The 16,025-nt window shown below is 38.1% G+C and overlaps 1 protein-coding gene across 1 annotated transcript in view; it reads left to right on the top strand.

The window, feature by feature from the left end:
• Positions 1-973: 973 nt before the first annotated feature.
• DNAJC27 (DnaJ heat shock protein family (Hsp40) member C27) overlaps positions 974-16,025 on the top strand; it is a gene marked incomplete at its 5' end in the record, with an annotated part of 39,385 nt that continues 24,333 nt past the window's right edge. Inside the window, 3 exons of the mRNA XM_082852196.1 lie at positions 974-1,060; positions 10,674-10,756; positions 15,829-15,898. Coding sequence (XP_082708322.1) covers positions 974-1,060; positions 10,674-10,756; positions 15,829-15,898 — 240 coding nt within the window. The remainder of the gene's footprint in view (positions 1,061-10,673; positions 10,757-15,828; positions 15,899-16,025) is intronic.

The raw sequence follows: 16,025 nt of genomic DNA, 5'->3' as shown, positions 1-16,025 counted from the left end.
ATAGAGTGGTTATCTTAGAATTCATTATTATTCTACTGTTACATTAACAGCTAAAGGAAAGGTGAGAACAGAAGATGGGGTTAAATTTACATGAGTAGCAGGCAAAGGAGGTAAACAGAGCACACAGCTACAACCACACACACCTTGATAGAACTAAAAGAGTGTAAGAAACGTCTAGTCTGAGCTTTCCGCCTGCAGATGAGAACTACGTAATACAAGATCAAGGACTAAACTAAAACCTGTCTTGACTCCAAATGGACCACCTTTTTTTTTTAATGATAGGTACAAGATTCAGATCTTGCCTAATGGCCCTCTTCCAGAACCAAAGCCCGACTTCCCCACTTCCCTGGTTCCAGTTCTCAGGAGAAAGTCCTCTCAGGAAGCCCGAAGGGAAACATCATATTGGAAGAGGGGTCAGTGGATCTGCCCATGGGTACTGAAGCATACACAAAAAGTACCCCAAAACGGACCGTGGTCTACTTCGAATATTTAGCGCCACTGGCCCTTGAACTAACCCATAATTCCAGCTACTTCCAGTCCGAGGATCTGCCCTGAATAGCCAATAAATTTCTACCACTCTGCTGCGAACCTAACAAATGTCTATGTCCTGTCGCCCCCTGAACACAAGGGAGTGCCCTCCCGGCACAGTAATCTCAGCAACCTGCCGAAACCACCTTCCCGCCGAGGGACGCAGCCCGGACTAAATCCCGCGACCCCAGAGAACAGCCTCCGGAGCCTGGCGATGACGTCACGCTGCCCCTTTCTAGCATCGCGAGACTCTCTCCTCCCTCACCCTGTTCCCTAAGCCCCCAGCTGCCCGCGCCCGCTGCCAGACAGAGGCAGGGATGGCAAGCCGCGGAGCCGGGGTGGTGACGAGAGTAGCAGTTCCGCCATTGGTCGAGGAAGCCTGAGGGACGGGCCAGCGTGGGGAGCAAGGAGAGACCAAGGCGGTGGCCCCGAGAGAGCCAGAGCAATGGAGGCCAACATACCGAAGCGGAAGGAGCCTGGCAAGTCCCTGCGTATCAAAGTCATCTCCATGGGCAACGCTGAAGTGGGAAAAGTGAGTACCGCGCTGGGAGGGGCGGGACCACAGCGCGGCGGAGCGACGTGGCGATTGGCTGGGAAGGCGGCCACTCAACAGCTTGGGACCCAGCCTCCTCCCCGCCCCTGAGCAGGCCTGGGTGTCCTGGGGGATGGGGCTCGGCGGGGAAAGCTCTCCTAACCTTTTTGACCTTTGGGTTGCCCAGTTCCGACACTTAAGAAGGTTTTCTAGTGGCTTCTAACCCTTGAATGTATCCCAAAGAGAGTAAGGAGGCCTGGGTCCTTATGTCAGATCGTTTTGCCTGGATACCATATTTGCGTTCTAGGTGACCCGTCCAGGACTCAGAGGTGGAGAAAAAAAGTTTAGTTACCCCCAGCAGAGCTGGGGAGCCGAAGGGAACTTACTGGGCCGTGTGTGAGGATGGGGATTTGTAAAATTTACTCCGCAGACGTGGAGACCAGAATCTACATTTCATTTGTAAGAGAGCATAACTGATGCTGAAGGTGTTTCACAGGGTACGTGCAATGGATGTCAAGGAACCTGCATTATTTTGTTTTGTTCGGTTTTTATTTCTGGTAGTGTCACCACATCCATTATCTCAAAGAAGTCTTAGTTCCACTGCCTTTTTCTGTGCTGCTTCTACTGGCTGTCAGCTCTAAGCTCTCCCATAGTATGGGGGGAGGGAGGGCGAGAGGTGAATGGAGGTCTTTCCCCACATGAATTCTAAGACTGCCTCTTCTTCACCCAAATTGTCTCTCCTTCAGGGTAAATGGAAGCTGTTGGTTAAGAACCTTCGAGGTCATCAAATCAGTGACTGAGACAGGATTAGAACCTGGGTGTTCACATTCATTGCAGTGCTCTCTTTCCATCATTATTTGCTGTCAAAATCAACTCGCAGTAGGATCTACATGCCAAAAAAGCTGTTAATGGGAATGTTTATGCCAGTGTCCTGCACATAGTTGATGCTCAGTAAATGTTTATTAGTGTCTTCTCTTTCCATTTAGTATTATCTTGTACTGTTTATGTATCTATGTGTATGTGGGTATTAACATAGCTGAAAGTCTACAATTATTGAATGTCAATTATGTGCCAGGCATTGAAAAGAAAAGAATAAAACCTCTAGAAGGTTATGTACTAAACTGGCTAAGTGAGTATGCTCACTTTTAAAATTTTACTATGCTTAATGGTGCAATGTTAGAAATAGCTTAAAATGCCCAGTGTGTCACCACATTTATGTAATATGGTTCTAGATTTATTAGCCCATGCAATTAGACAAGGGAAAGAAATAACATACAAAATGCTGGAAAGGAGAAAGCAAAATTATCAGTATTTGTTAATGATATGATTGTTTATCTGGAAACCCAAAGAGAATTAACTGAAACGCTATTAGAAAAGACAAAATTAATATACAAAACTTTACAGCTTTACTATATCAAATTATAATTGTTTGGACTATATAATTGAAAAACTTTTTTTTTTTTTTTTTTTTGTGGTATGCGGGTCTCACTGTTGTGGCCTCTCGTTGTGTAGCTGGTATGTGACAGAGCTGGGATTTGAATCCAGGCATTCTAGCCCTAGAGTCTGTGCTTCTCTGTTTGTTTGTTTGTTTGTTTGTTTTTGCGGTACGCGGGCCTCTCACTGCTGTGGCCTCTCCACAGGCTGCGGACGCGCAGGCTCAGCGGCCATGGCTCATGGGCCCAGCCGCTCTGTGGCACATGGGATCTTCCCGGACCGGGGCACGAACCCGTGTCCCCTGCATCGGCAGGCAGACTCCCAACCACTGCGCCACCAGGGAAGCCCTGAAAAACTATTTTAATTTACAATAACAACCAAAATAAAGGGCCTAGGTTTAAACTTACGAAGAAATAGGGAGCACCTAGGACCTATATGAAAAACATTTCTACAAAGGGACACAAAATTACTTAGACAGATGGAAAGATATACTTTCTTCTTAATTAGGATCACTCAATATTTAAGAGATGTCAGTTCTTTAAAATAATCTACAAATGTGATTCAGTTCCAGTTAAAACAGCAATACTTTTTTTTTCTCCAGAACATAGTAAAAGGTACTAAAGTCCTTATGAAAAATTAAATGTGAGAATCAGCAAGAAAATTATGGAAAAGAAATGAGAGGAGACTAACACTACCAGATATTAAAACATATTTTAAAGTTACAGTCTTTTCCTATTGATACTGGAGAGGAAATATAGGGACATCAGTGGAACAGAATGGAGTCCAGAAATGAACCCAAACATATAAGGAAATTCAGTTTACAACAAATATAGTTAAACTGGGAAAGTGGGGACCATTTAATAAGCACTTTTACAGCAACTTTCTACTATTTGGGGGTGGAGTGGATTCCTATTGAATGCCTTTCTCAAAGATAAATTTTTCACAGATAAAAGATTTAAATGTAATTTAAGAATTTTGCCTTAGTTATAAAAGTAATACGTACTCATTTTAAAGAATTTGGAAAATATAGGAAGATATACAGATAAATAATTTCAAGTTAAAAATTAAGGCATGCCCTAGTAAATAATCCTTGCATCAAAGCAAATGAAAAAATAACTAAAAGCAATGAAAGGAGAGAATGCATGCCAAAATCTTCAGGGCAAATTTAAAGCTGTAGTGAAGGGAAAATGCATTATCTTACTCATTTCTAAAAAAGGGAGATTAAAAACTAAAGGAACATAATAGTTGTACAACTTTGTGAATATGCCTAGAAAGGAACATAATAGTTGTACAACTTTGTGAATATGCCTAGAACCGCCAAATTGTACGCCTTAAAAGTATGAATATTATGGTATATTATGGTATGGAATTTTAAAAAGTTAAGGAACTTAAGACAGAAGAAAAAGGACACAAAATTCACCAAGAGAAAGAGAGAATTCCCTGGAAAGATTAATGAAAAAGAAAAATGCCTAAAATTTTATTTAAGAAAAATAGAGAAAGCAAAAAATTACAAGATTAATACTGAAAAGGAGACATAATCACATACTGGAAGAAACTGAAGGAAAGACTAGAGACTACTACATTCAGTTCTGTGGGAGCACATTTCAAAATGTAGAGGAAATGGAGGATTTCTTAGCTAAATATAATTACCAAAATTGACTCAAAAAGTAGAAAACCCAAATGACCAGTCACTTAAGGAGAAGTTGGAAAAGCAATTAAAAGACTTACTATCCAAAAAGGTATCAGGATCAGATGGCTTCATGAACAAGCTTTATTTAAGCTCTAAATAACGCATAATTTCAGTTAAGTTATTCCAAGGCAAAGAAAAAGATGAACAGCACTCCAATTTATTTATGTAAAGTCATGATAACTTAAATAGCAAAACTTGATATAGTATCAAAAAAGAAAAGTATATACCATTTTCACATATACATACAGATGCATAATTCCTAAATATCCACAAATAGAATTCAGCAACATATCAAAACAATTTCAGTATTAGCAAGTAGGGTTTATCCCACGGAGTGCAAACTTGGTTAAACATCAAGAAGTTAATCAACATAATTTGTTATATGAACTGATTACTAGAGAAAGTATTTTCTGTACTGTAAAAAAAAAATGATATAATCAACCTAAGAAACACTTTAAGCAAAATCAGAATAAAATGAAGCTACTTAAATATGAAAAACAATATTTTTTATTATTATTTTTAAAACTATAGTTATTGTTAACCAACAGCAAACATACCAAATGGTAAGTCCATTTCCTTTAAAATTAGGTGCAGAAAAGGATACATACTATTTTCTTTTATTATTCAGCATTGTTTTAGAGGTTCTGGAGATGCAATAAGAAAAAGGAGATTCCCAAGGGCTTAACTCCCTCAATAGGGGAATTTCTCTGTGGTCTTTGTTTATATCCAATTCAGTTTTCTGCATTGGCATCAATTTACCCCAGAATCCCAGCCCAGTTCTCAGTGTCCTCTAGGATCTGATCCTGATGTTCTTACCATTGACTCTTCATATCAACCAACTCTGAAGACTGCCCTAATTCTAGATTTCCAGTTATAGTAAATATTTTCCTGTTAAGTCAGTTGAATTGGTTTCCCTTACTTGCAGTCAAAAGTACCCACATCGTACAGTATTATATGTACTTCTCTGGAGTTTGCTTTTTCTCTCTCTCTCTTTTCTTAAATGACATCCAGGATTTATTTATTTATTTTATTTATTTATTTTTTGGCTGTGTTGGGTCTTCATTGCTGCGCACAGGCTGTCTCTAGTTGCAGCGAGTGGGGGCTACTCTTCGTTGCAGTGCGCGGGCTTCTCATTGCGGTGGCTTCTCTTATTGTGGAGTGCGGGCTCTAGGCACATGGGCTTCAGTAGTTGCGGCATGTGGGCTCAGTAGTTGTGGCTCATGGGCTCTAGAGCACAGGCTCAGTAGTTGTGGTGCACAGGCTTAGGTGCTCCGCGGCATGTGGGATCTTCCCAGACCAGGGATCAAACCTGTGTCCCCTGCATTGGCAGGGGGATTCTCAACCACTGCACCACCAAGGAAGCCCTGCTTTTTCTCTCTTAACAGTAGATTGTGGTGATTCCTCCAATTATCTGTCATAGCTCCAATCACTCTTTTTCATGGTTGCATAATAGTCCATGACATGCTAGTATCCCCTCTATTGATGAGAATTCACTTGTTTCCCTTTTTCTCTACTACAAACAATCTTGCTATAATACATTTCTATAGGTATATATATCCTTAAATACCTGGACTAGATTCCCAGGGGTAGAACTGCTGAGTTGAATAGCACATTTTAAAATTTTAGTAGCAATTGCCAATTGCTCTTCAAAAAGGTGTGTTTCTACCAGTGATATGCTGGTACATTTCCCCCTAACTCCCTGCCAACACAGTATTGTCATTCTTTTGCTTGCTACTGATCTGGTTAGTGAGAAGTAATTTCATTGTTACTTTAGTTTGCATTTCACTGACCACAGATGAAGCTGAGCATCTTTTCAAATGCTTATTGAACATTTGGATTTGCTTTTCTGTGGATTGCTCAATTTATAGTCCCTGCCTTTTTTTCTGTTGGATAATGTGTCTTTCTTACCAGTTTTTCTGGTTGGGGGACGTTAGAGTTATTAACTTTTTGCCAGTCATATGAGTTACAGATATTTGCCCCAGTATGTTGTCTTTTAATACTTTTATATTTTACCATACAATTGATTTTATTATTATTTGTATATACTCAATTATGTCTATCTTTTTAAAATTGAAATATAGTTGACGTATAATATTATGTTAGCTCCAGGTGTACTACATAGTGATTTGACATTTGCATACGTTATGAAATGATCACCACAAGTCTAGTAACCAGCTGTCCCCATACAAAGTTATTACAATATTATTGACTATATTCCTTATGCTGTATAACACATCCTAGTAGCTTATGTTTTGTAAGTGGAGGTTTGTACCTGTTAATCCCATTCATCTATTTCACTTCCCCATCCCCCGTACCCTCTGGCAACCACCCATTTGTTCTCTGTATCTATGAGTCTGTTTCTGTTTTGTTTGTTTGCTTTGTTTCTTAGATTCTACATATAAGTGAGATCATATGCTAGTTGTCTTTCTTTGACTTATTTCACTTAGCATAATTCCCTCTAGAATTCATTCATGTTTTCACAAATGGTAAGATTTCATTTTTTTAAAATAGCTGAGTAATATTCCATTTTTATATGTCACATCTTCTTTATCCATTCATCTACGGATAGACACTTAGGTTGCTTCCATATCTTGGCTATTGTAAATAATGCTGCAGTGAACATTGGGGTGCATATATTTTTTCGAATTGGTGTTTTTGTTTTCTTCAGGTATATACCCACAAGTGAAATTGCTGGATCATATGGTAGTTCTATTTTATTTTTTTAAGGAACCACCATACTGTTTTCCATGTGGCTGCACCAATTTACAATCCCACCAGCATTGCACGAGGGTTCCTTTTTTTTTCACATCTTCTCTAACACTTGTCATTTATTGTCTTTTTGATGATAGACATTCTGACAGGTGTAAAAGGTGATATCTCATTGTGGTTTTGATTTGCATTTCCCTCATGATTAGTGGTGCTGAGCATCTTTTTCATGTGCCCGTTGACCATCTGTATGTCTTCTTTGGAAAAATGTCTATTCAGATCCTCTGCCCATTTTTTAATTGGGCTATTTGGTTTTTCTGATGTTGAGTTGTCTGAGTTCTTTTTATATTTTGAATAGTAACCCCTTATCAGATATATCGTTTGCAAGAATATTCTCTTAGTCAGTAGGCTACCTTTTCATTTTGTTGATAGTTTCCTTTGCTGTGCAAAAGCTTTTTAGTTTGATGTAGTCCCATTTGTTTATTTTTACTTTTGTCTCTCTTGCCTGAGGAGACAGATCCAAAAAAATTTTGCTAAGACTGATGTCTAAGAGTGTACTACCTATGTTTTCTTCTAGGAGTTTTATGGTTTCAGGACTTAGATTTAAGTCTTTAATCCATTTTGACTTTATTTTTGTATATGGTGTGAGAAAGTAGTCCAGTTGATTCTTTTACATATAGCTGTCCAGTTTTCCCAACACTATTTATTGAAGGGGGTGTCTTTTACCATTATATATTCTACCCTCTTTGTCATTGATTAATTGACCATATAAGTGTGGGTTTGTTTCTGGGCTGTCTATTCTGTTCCATTGATCTATGTGTCTGTTTTTGTGTCAATAACCTACTGTTTTGATTACTGTCATTTTGTAGTATAGCTTGAAATCAAGGGGTATGATACCTCCAGCTTTGTTCTTTTTTCAAGATTGCTTTGGCTATGCCTGTCTTTTTTTTTTTCTTTATTGGAGTATGGTTGCTTTACAATGTTGCGTTAGCCTCCACTGCACAACAAAATGAATCAGCCATACACATACAGATTATGCCTGTCTTTTATGGTTTCTGGGTTTTCTTTCTTGGTTGAAAAGGTTTCCCTAAGGTTGTACATATATTGCACATTTTCTTCTGAAACTTTTATTGTTTTATTTTTAAATGCTTAAATCATAAATTTATCTGTAATTTATTTTTGTATGTAGGGAAGTTCAGGGCCCAACTTAAATTTTTTCCTGATGGATATGCAATTGTGCCAGTAACATTTTACTAAATAGATTTTTTTTTCCCATTGACTTTAAATATCACCTTTGTCACTTTTTAAATTTTTATATATAATGGGATCTATTTCTGAGCTCTCTGTTCTGTTCTACTGACCTACTTGTCTATTCTTATGCCAGTATAATACTCTCTCAGTTTCAGACTATATTTTATTATTTGTCAATACAAATTCCCACCTCTTTCTACTGCCCTGCCCCTTTCCTGTTTTTCATACTTGGATTAGTTCTTCTCAGATAACTGTTCTTTCATATGAATTTTAGGGTAATTCTATTAGGCAAAAAAAGATTCAAACCTTAAGATTTTTTTTCAAAACTTAAGATTTTAATTGGTTAAGATTTTAATTGGAACTGCATTAAAAAAGTACCTAAAAATCTATTTAAGAAAATAGAGAAAGCAAAAAAGTCTCTCTATATTTATGTTATTTAACTTAGTTTATAAGATCCTAAGGTCCAGGAACCCTGTCTCTTTGGTTATAGGGAGTGGTTATTCATACCATTAATTAAATGTGTATCTCTTTAAATACTTAGGGCTAGTGTTTAAATAGTGTACTGGAATTAAAGGACTTCCAGGTCCCTTAATCTCATGAATAATTTAGAAAAAGGCTGTATTTATTTTTCTAGGATATTGTGAGAGAAAACATTTGAGAAGTGCTTTCAACCTATAAAGTGTTTTTTAAAAGTATAGCCTCTTAGCAGTACTCACTCCAAAGAAGTTTTTCCTTCAGTTCACAATGAGCTTATTAAGTACTTTTTAAAGCAACTGTCCTATTTAATATAGATTGAGGTTCGTCAGGAAAGTGTTTGAGCAGAATAAGCTTCATGACCAGCACTTCAAGTAACTTATGTTTCATGAGTGCTAAGGATTGCCATTAACGCACAAGTCATTTTAATTCAGTTTTCATTGGCACTGAGCTAATTGCTCAGATATAAAGTTATAAGATATAAAGAAGTAAAATACTGGTGCTTGCCCTCAAGTAGTTTACTGTCTAGCTGAAGAAGTAAGATAAATATGCACATGTGAAACGATAACAAGGCAGTGAATAACTGATAACTAATACATCATATATGTATATATACATTTATATTCATATACAGTATATGTACTATATACACATATAGTATATAAAAAGTGTTAGAGAAGTTCAGATGTAGGCAAGATCTCTTATAACCTGGAAGCTCAGAGTTTGCACTGGACCTTAAAGGATAAGTAAGATTTGGAAAGAAGGGAGAAAACTCTTTCCAAGTAGAGAGAAAAGTAATGACAAAAGTCAGGCCTGGGAGTTTTGCAGAAATGGAGGGTTTATATTCGAAGGGTTTAGACAGAAAAGACAGATTAGGGCCAGATTATGGAGGATCTTGAATAACGGACAAAGGAATTTGGATGCTGAGCTCTTGGCAGTGAGAAGCCACTGAAGATTTTTGAGTTAGGGAAGTGAAATAACATTAGTGGTATGCAGTGCTGATTGAAGCTGGGAGGGAAAGGGGACATAAAGACCAATAAAGAATTTCCTGTAGTTGTAGTTGTACAGAAGTAGATGATGAAGACTTAAACCAGAATGGTACCAGTGGGAATTGGAGTGAGGAGAAAGATGGAAGAAACATTCAAAAGAAGATTTAGAAAGACTCAGAATCAAACGTGACTTTAATAATTTAATACCCTGTAATTGGGAAAATGGTGGTATTATGAACAGAACTAGGATGTGAGCAGGATTCGCTGTTTTTATGTATAAGATTAGTTCGTTTTTGGGCATTTTGAGTTTGTGGAACAGTGAGTGGGGCATCTAAGTAGAAATTAGTCTGGTAGATATTTGGAGATGTGGATCTGGTCTGGGGAGGGAGGTCAAGGTAGACACATATTTTGGTATTATTATTAAAAATATATGAGCAGAAGAGGTCTTCAGAAGAAAAGAGGACTTCCCTGGTGGCTCAGTGATTAAGAATCCGCCTGCCGATGCAGGGGACATGGATTCAATCCCTGGTCCGGGAAGATCCCACATGCCGCTGAGCAGCTAAGCCCGTGCGCCACAACTGCTGAGTCTGCGCTCTAGAGCTGGGGAGCCACAACTACTGAGCCCATGTGCCACAACTACTGAAGCCCATGTGCCTAGAGCCCGTGCTCCACAGCAAGAGAAGCCACCGCAAGGAGAAAACCGCGCACCACAAGAAGAGTAGCACCTACTCACTGCAACTAGAGAAAGCCCACGCGCAGCAACGAAGACCCAACGCAGCCAAAAATAAATAAATAAATAATAATAATTTATTAAAAAAAAAAGAAAAGAGAACAAGGATTGAACACTAAACTGAAAACATACCCATATTTGGTATTAAGGGAAGAATTTTAAAATAATTTTTCTTTAAAATCTTCACCTTTAGTATTTGTTTCAGTTATTTTATAGTTTTGGCTTTTGAAAAAGCTTTGTGTGTCGTGGTGAATGAAGAAACCATAATGAAGAAATGTGCTTATTTTGTATGCGTTCCCAGAGTGTCTTTACTAAAAGCATGTATTTTTACCTTTTTAGAGCTGTATTATAAAGCGATACTGTGAGAAAAGATTTGTGTCTAAATACCTTGCAACAATTGGAATTGACTATGGAGTCACAAAGTGAGTACATATATTCTTTCCTTGGGCTTGCAAATTACATAGAAATTCAGAACCCTTCTAAACTGATCTGTCTTGAAATGGAGAGTCTGAAGATAAACTGGGACACATAAGAATGAGACCTTTACAGATAGTAGTAATCACATCATTTGTTCATCATGGAGTACCTTCTGTTTGCCAGGCTTTGTGTGGGATGTAGGGTCTGGTGATGAGCAAGTCTGCACGAAGCCTGCCTGGCAGATGTAGCTTTTCAGGAAGCATGTTTCTATATAAGCAGGTCTCGTTAGCAGGTATATTTTTAGAGAATTTTGAAATATTCTCTCCCAGAAGCCTAAATATTATGTGGAAAATTTTCTATCAGAGAACTTCCTTTTATGATCTTTACATCCTATTAGAATCCAGCAAAAATGATCTGGGAAGAGTAAAATTAGGTATAAATGGGGATTTATTTGGAGATGAATCAAGGGTGGGTTGAGCTTGGGGAGATAGGGTCACATTAACAGGAAATTACACTGGGGGAAAGTAGAATTGGGGTAGACAGCACATCCCCAAAGGTGGAATTTCAGGTGCTCGCTGTTCAGACCCCAACCTGCCCCTTCCCTTCTCTCTTATCTCATTCTTTTACACACTTTACTCTCCACCCATGCTGAATTTGTGCCATCATACTTTCCTATCTCAGTGCCATCATTCATTCTGTCCACCTGAAATGTCCTTTCCCCTCATCTCTCCACCTGTCAATCTCCTCAAGGTATAAAGGGTAACTGTTCCCATATGGCTTTCTGAACAGCTCCTTTATCAGTCAGGACTCATTTTAGTTGAAAATGACAGAAATATTAAAATTCTCTGCTATTCATGGGTCTTAGCATAAACTGTCTTGTGTTATCGTTTGTATATGTTTAATGTCTCCTGCTAGATTTAAAGCTCCATTAAGAAGGGGCTATTAGTATAAATTCTCTCCAAGTGCCTGGTACAGTGCTTATACATAGTCGATACTCAATAAATAATTATTGTTCGGTAAGATAGATACATCTGAAGAGGAAGTTTGCAACATTAGAATATGAGGGCAACATTCAAGAAGGTAGACTAAAGTGGTCGGGTGTATCTATACTTCAGGGCACAGGATTTCATCAGTTATATGGTAGGATATCCTATTCAAGGCAGTTTTGTTTTGAATCCATGTTAAGTAGCTAATTTAGTCATTTAAGAAATAAGAGTTATCATGTTATACCCTAGAACTGTGGTTTATTCAACAGACTACAGTCATCTCTCAATATCCAAGGGATGTTGGTTCCAGGATCCCCTGTGGATACCAAAATTTGCAGATGTTCAAGTCCCTTATATAAAATAGTGTAGTATTTGCATGTAACCTATGCACATCCTCTCAATACTTTAAATCATGTCTATAATACCTAATACAATATATCAATAAATAGTTTTAAATACAGTGTTAATGCTATGTAAATATATAGTTGCCACCTTGTGGCAAATTCAAGTTTTGCTTTTTAGAACTTTCTGGAATTTTTTTCTGAATATTTTTGATCCAAGTTTAGTTGAATCCATGGATACAGAGCCTTCCGTAAGGCTGACTGTATTGTTTCTGGTTGATTTTTTATTTTTTGTCTTATGGTGAGGAGGAGAATATGATTGACAGAAACCCAACTCAAGCCAAAAAAAAAATCAATTCACATAATCCAATTATAAGGATGTAGCTGGGTCTCAGAGATCGCTGGAACCAGGGAGAGAATATAACCTGGTCCTTTCATGACGTGTCTCTCTCTACCTTTTGGCTCCTCCACAGCTGCTGGTAGCTCTCAAGTTTACCAAAACTAATCACAAATTTAAAAAATACCAGGTAAGGTTTTGATTGTCCAGGTGGAGATAGGTGCCTTTCCCCAGCTCAGTTAGCTGTGGCCAGCAGAGTGGCATCAAAAAAGAAGATGGAAGAACCCATTTAAACCACAGTTGGGAGAAGGAGGGTACTCTTTTGGGCAGTCAAAACAATAGATTCGTATATGTATAGCTGATTCACTTTGTTATAAAGCAGAAACTAACACACCATTGTAAAGCAATTATATTCCAATAAAAATGTTAAAAAACAAAACAAAACAAAAATAGATTCCCACTCCATCCTTCAGATTTCAGTATACTTAAGAATTAGTTGTAGAGTTTGTGAAAATGAATATTCCTAAGACCCACCCACTAAGATTCTGATTCACGGGATCTGAGGTGGGGCACAGGAGTACATTTTAAACACCCTCCCCATATTTCCATATAATGATGCAGGTGGTCTTCAGGCCACAATTTAGGAAAGCAAGCACTGGCTTGAGGTAATGAATTACCATTTTTCTTAAGGTAATTTCCTCTGTCAGACTTCTGAATTAAATTGACCTCTTTTGAGTTGCAATTTGTGAACACATTTGTGTTACTTCCTGATTTTATAAACTTCAGTTCCATCCCTTCTCAGCTGCTATCTGGCAAAACTTTCTAATATAAATTGTTACACGAGATCTAATGCAGGTGCTCTCAAACTCTGTTGTTTTGTTTTGCTGTTCTCACACTGTCTTTTGTAAGATGGATCCTGATTTCACAGATGTTAAAATGAAAACAAATTTGCATCTTAGAATTGATGAAATATGGCAGAGAATTCAGGAATGAAGAAATCATGATGATTAGTAGTTAGTTTGATTGAAATATACAAGTAATATAAAACAACTGTAGGAATTATGGTTTCAGAAAAGAAAGTGGAAAAAAAAGTGAAAAAAAAGTAATAGAGGATATTATAAACTTGGACAGGGAACAATAATCATAAATAAGCCAGGAGGTAGCATAGAAACAATGGGAGCAGGTGCTGCTGTCCTTGTAGTCCATGGGAGGGACTCTTATCAATGCTGTCTAAACTGAAACATGCTACTTAAAAAAACATAACTTTAATCTGTTAATTTATTGCTAATAATCTCCATTTTTAACCTTACAGGAATGTTTTTAGGAAATACTGGTTCTGTAGTAAAGAGCATTTATATTTAAAACTCAATAATTCCTCCCAGTTTACATCAGTTTCTTTTTTTTTTCTTTTGTTAAATTCAGTGAAACGTAAATTTTATGCTTTTAAATTAATATCCCAATTTTATAAAAATATTTATGTCTATCAGTCTTATCTATGTACACAAAGAAGTCTACAGTAATGTTCATCTATATTAATGAAGGTTTTTCTTCTGGGTGGTAGGATTTGGGATAACTTTTAAACTTTCATCTTTCTACTTTTCTTTAGTGTTTGAATTATTTATGAAGTTTCATTCATTCATTTTCCAATAGTGATTTTAATTTTTTTTGTATGTGAACATTCATAGAAGCTATATTTCTAGTAGCGCCAAGTTAGAAACAACTGTCCATCAACAGATTAATGGATAAACAAACTGTGGCATATTCATATGATGGAATACTGCTCAGCAACAAAAGGAACAAACTATTCATATATGCAGCAACATAGATAAACCCTAAAATAATAATGTTGAGTAAAAGAAGGTAGACAAAAAAGTGAACACACGGTATGATTCCACATATATCCAATTCTAGAAAAAGTAAACTGACCTAATAGTGACTGATAGCAGATCAGTGGTTGGCTAAGTAGGGCAGGAAGGGCAGGAAGGAGGGGTTTCAAAGGGGCCCAAGGAAATGAGTGATATGTTCATTGTCTTGACTGTGGTGATGGCTTCACAGGCGTAGACATATGTCAAACTCATCAAATTATATACTTTAAACATGCGCAGCTTACTGTACATCAATTATACTAAAGTAAAGCTGTCCTAAAGAAGGAGGAGGAGGGAAGGTGGCAGCCCTTGGCCCCATGGTGGAGACCAGACACTCCTCTGCTCTCCTGGTTGGGTGCAGATGTGAGTGTGGGGTTTATCTACAGAATCTTGTCTCCTCTGCCATCCAGGTATTCTTTACCTACACAGCTGTGTCTCCCCCAGTTGTTCCAGGTTTCTCAAAGGCAGGGCAGTGCCTTCTGTGTCCAGCCTCTCCTGGGGTTGACCATTCTAGTCTGGTCACATATTTGCAGAGATGGGCAGCCAAGATAGGGAGGTTCTGTAACATCTGGTGCGTGGGCTCTGCTGCTTCAGAGGGCAGAAATGGGGCCACACAGGAGCCACAGGGACCGCATGCCAGGTCAGCACCTTTGCTGGGCAGCTTGCCCTCGGTTTGCCCTAACACCACTGAGTGTGGGCGGGGAGACGACTCCACACCCTTCTTTCCAGATAAGAAAACGAGGCCCAGAGTCCTGGGGTGGGGACCGAGGTGAAAAAAGAATGGAAACGGCCTCCCAAAGGAGGCTGCCTGCAGTCACGCACAATCCTTCGAGGGTCCCGCGGCCTGCCCCGTTACTCCGTCAGCCATCCCCAACCAGCCGCCTTTGCTATAGAAACAGTAATAGTGATTTTTCTTTAAAAAAATAAAAGGACTGGAAGCAAGTATACTGTGATGTTAACAGTAGTTAATTCTAACATGAATGGTTGTTACTTCCCTTTTTGTTCTCTTCTGTATTTCCAAATTTCTGAAAACAAATTGACAATTGTTCTTGCTCAGATGAAGGGCATAGGAAAATTAAACAATCAACATTAATAATATACATCTTTATACTGTTTATTTTATACTATTTCTTGTACTGCATGGTAACCAAGCATAACCAGTAGTAATTACGATGTCTTACTAAGTGAAGTAAAACATTTTGTTTTCCTTCATCTTGCTCCTACTGTCCCTAATCCATTTTTTTTTTTAGCACCACAGTAGTAGCTACTATTTGTTTGTTACGGGGTGTGACTGAAGTGTCGAGGTAAGGTGAGGCTAAATGAGGATGTTTATTCCAAGTGAGTTCAGGGTTCTTAAAACAGGAGCCACCTGCCAGGTTGTGGCTCCTGTTGTAAAGATTATCTGGAATCAAGAAGAGGCACTAAGAAAGTACCTCTTTTAAATTTCATACACATAACCTTTTGAAATTCATAAGCGACATAAATGATATTAACATGAATACAGAAGCCACGACCTTCTTTGGGATTGTTTGCATTTGAACATTTCAGGGTACAAGTCAGAGACAGAGAAATCAAAGTTAACATCTTCGATATGGCTGGACATCCCTTCTTCTACGAGGTAAGAAAGACTTTTTGAGAAAACCTATATCCAGTATTGTCAGTGGGTTGAAGGAAAGATCCCGAATTACCGAACAACCAGTATTCAAGTCATGTGTAAAAATAGGTAAATTTAGCTGGTGTTTGTG

The sequence above is a fragment of the Leucopleurus acutus genome (assembly GCF_964270905.1).
Source record: "Leucopleurus acutus genome assembly, chromosome: 12".
Classification (NCBI taxonomy): Eukaryota; Metazoa; Chordata; class Mammalia; order Artiodactyla; family Delphinidae; genus Leucopleurus; species Leucopleurus acutus.
The sequence above is the reverse complement of the archived record's forward strand: the minus strand, read 5'-3'. Positions and strand labels throughout refer to the sequence as shown.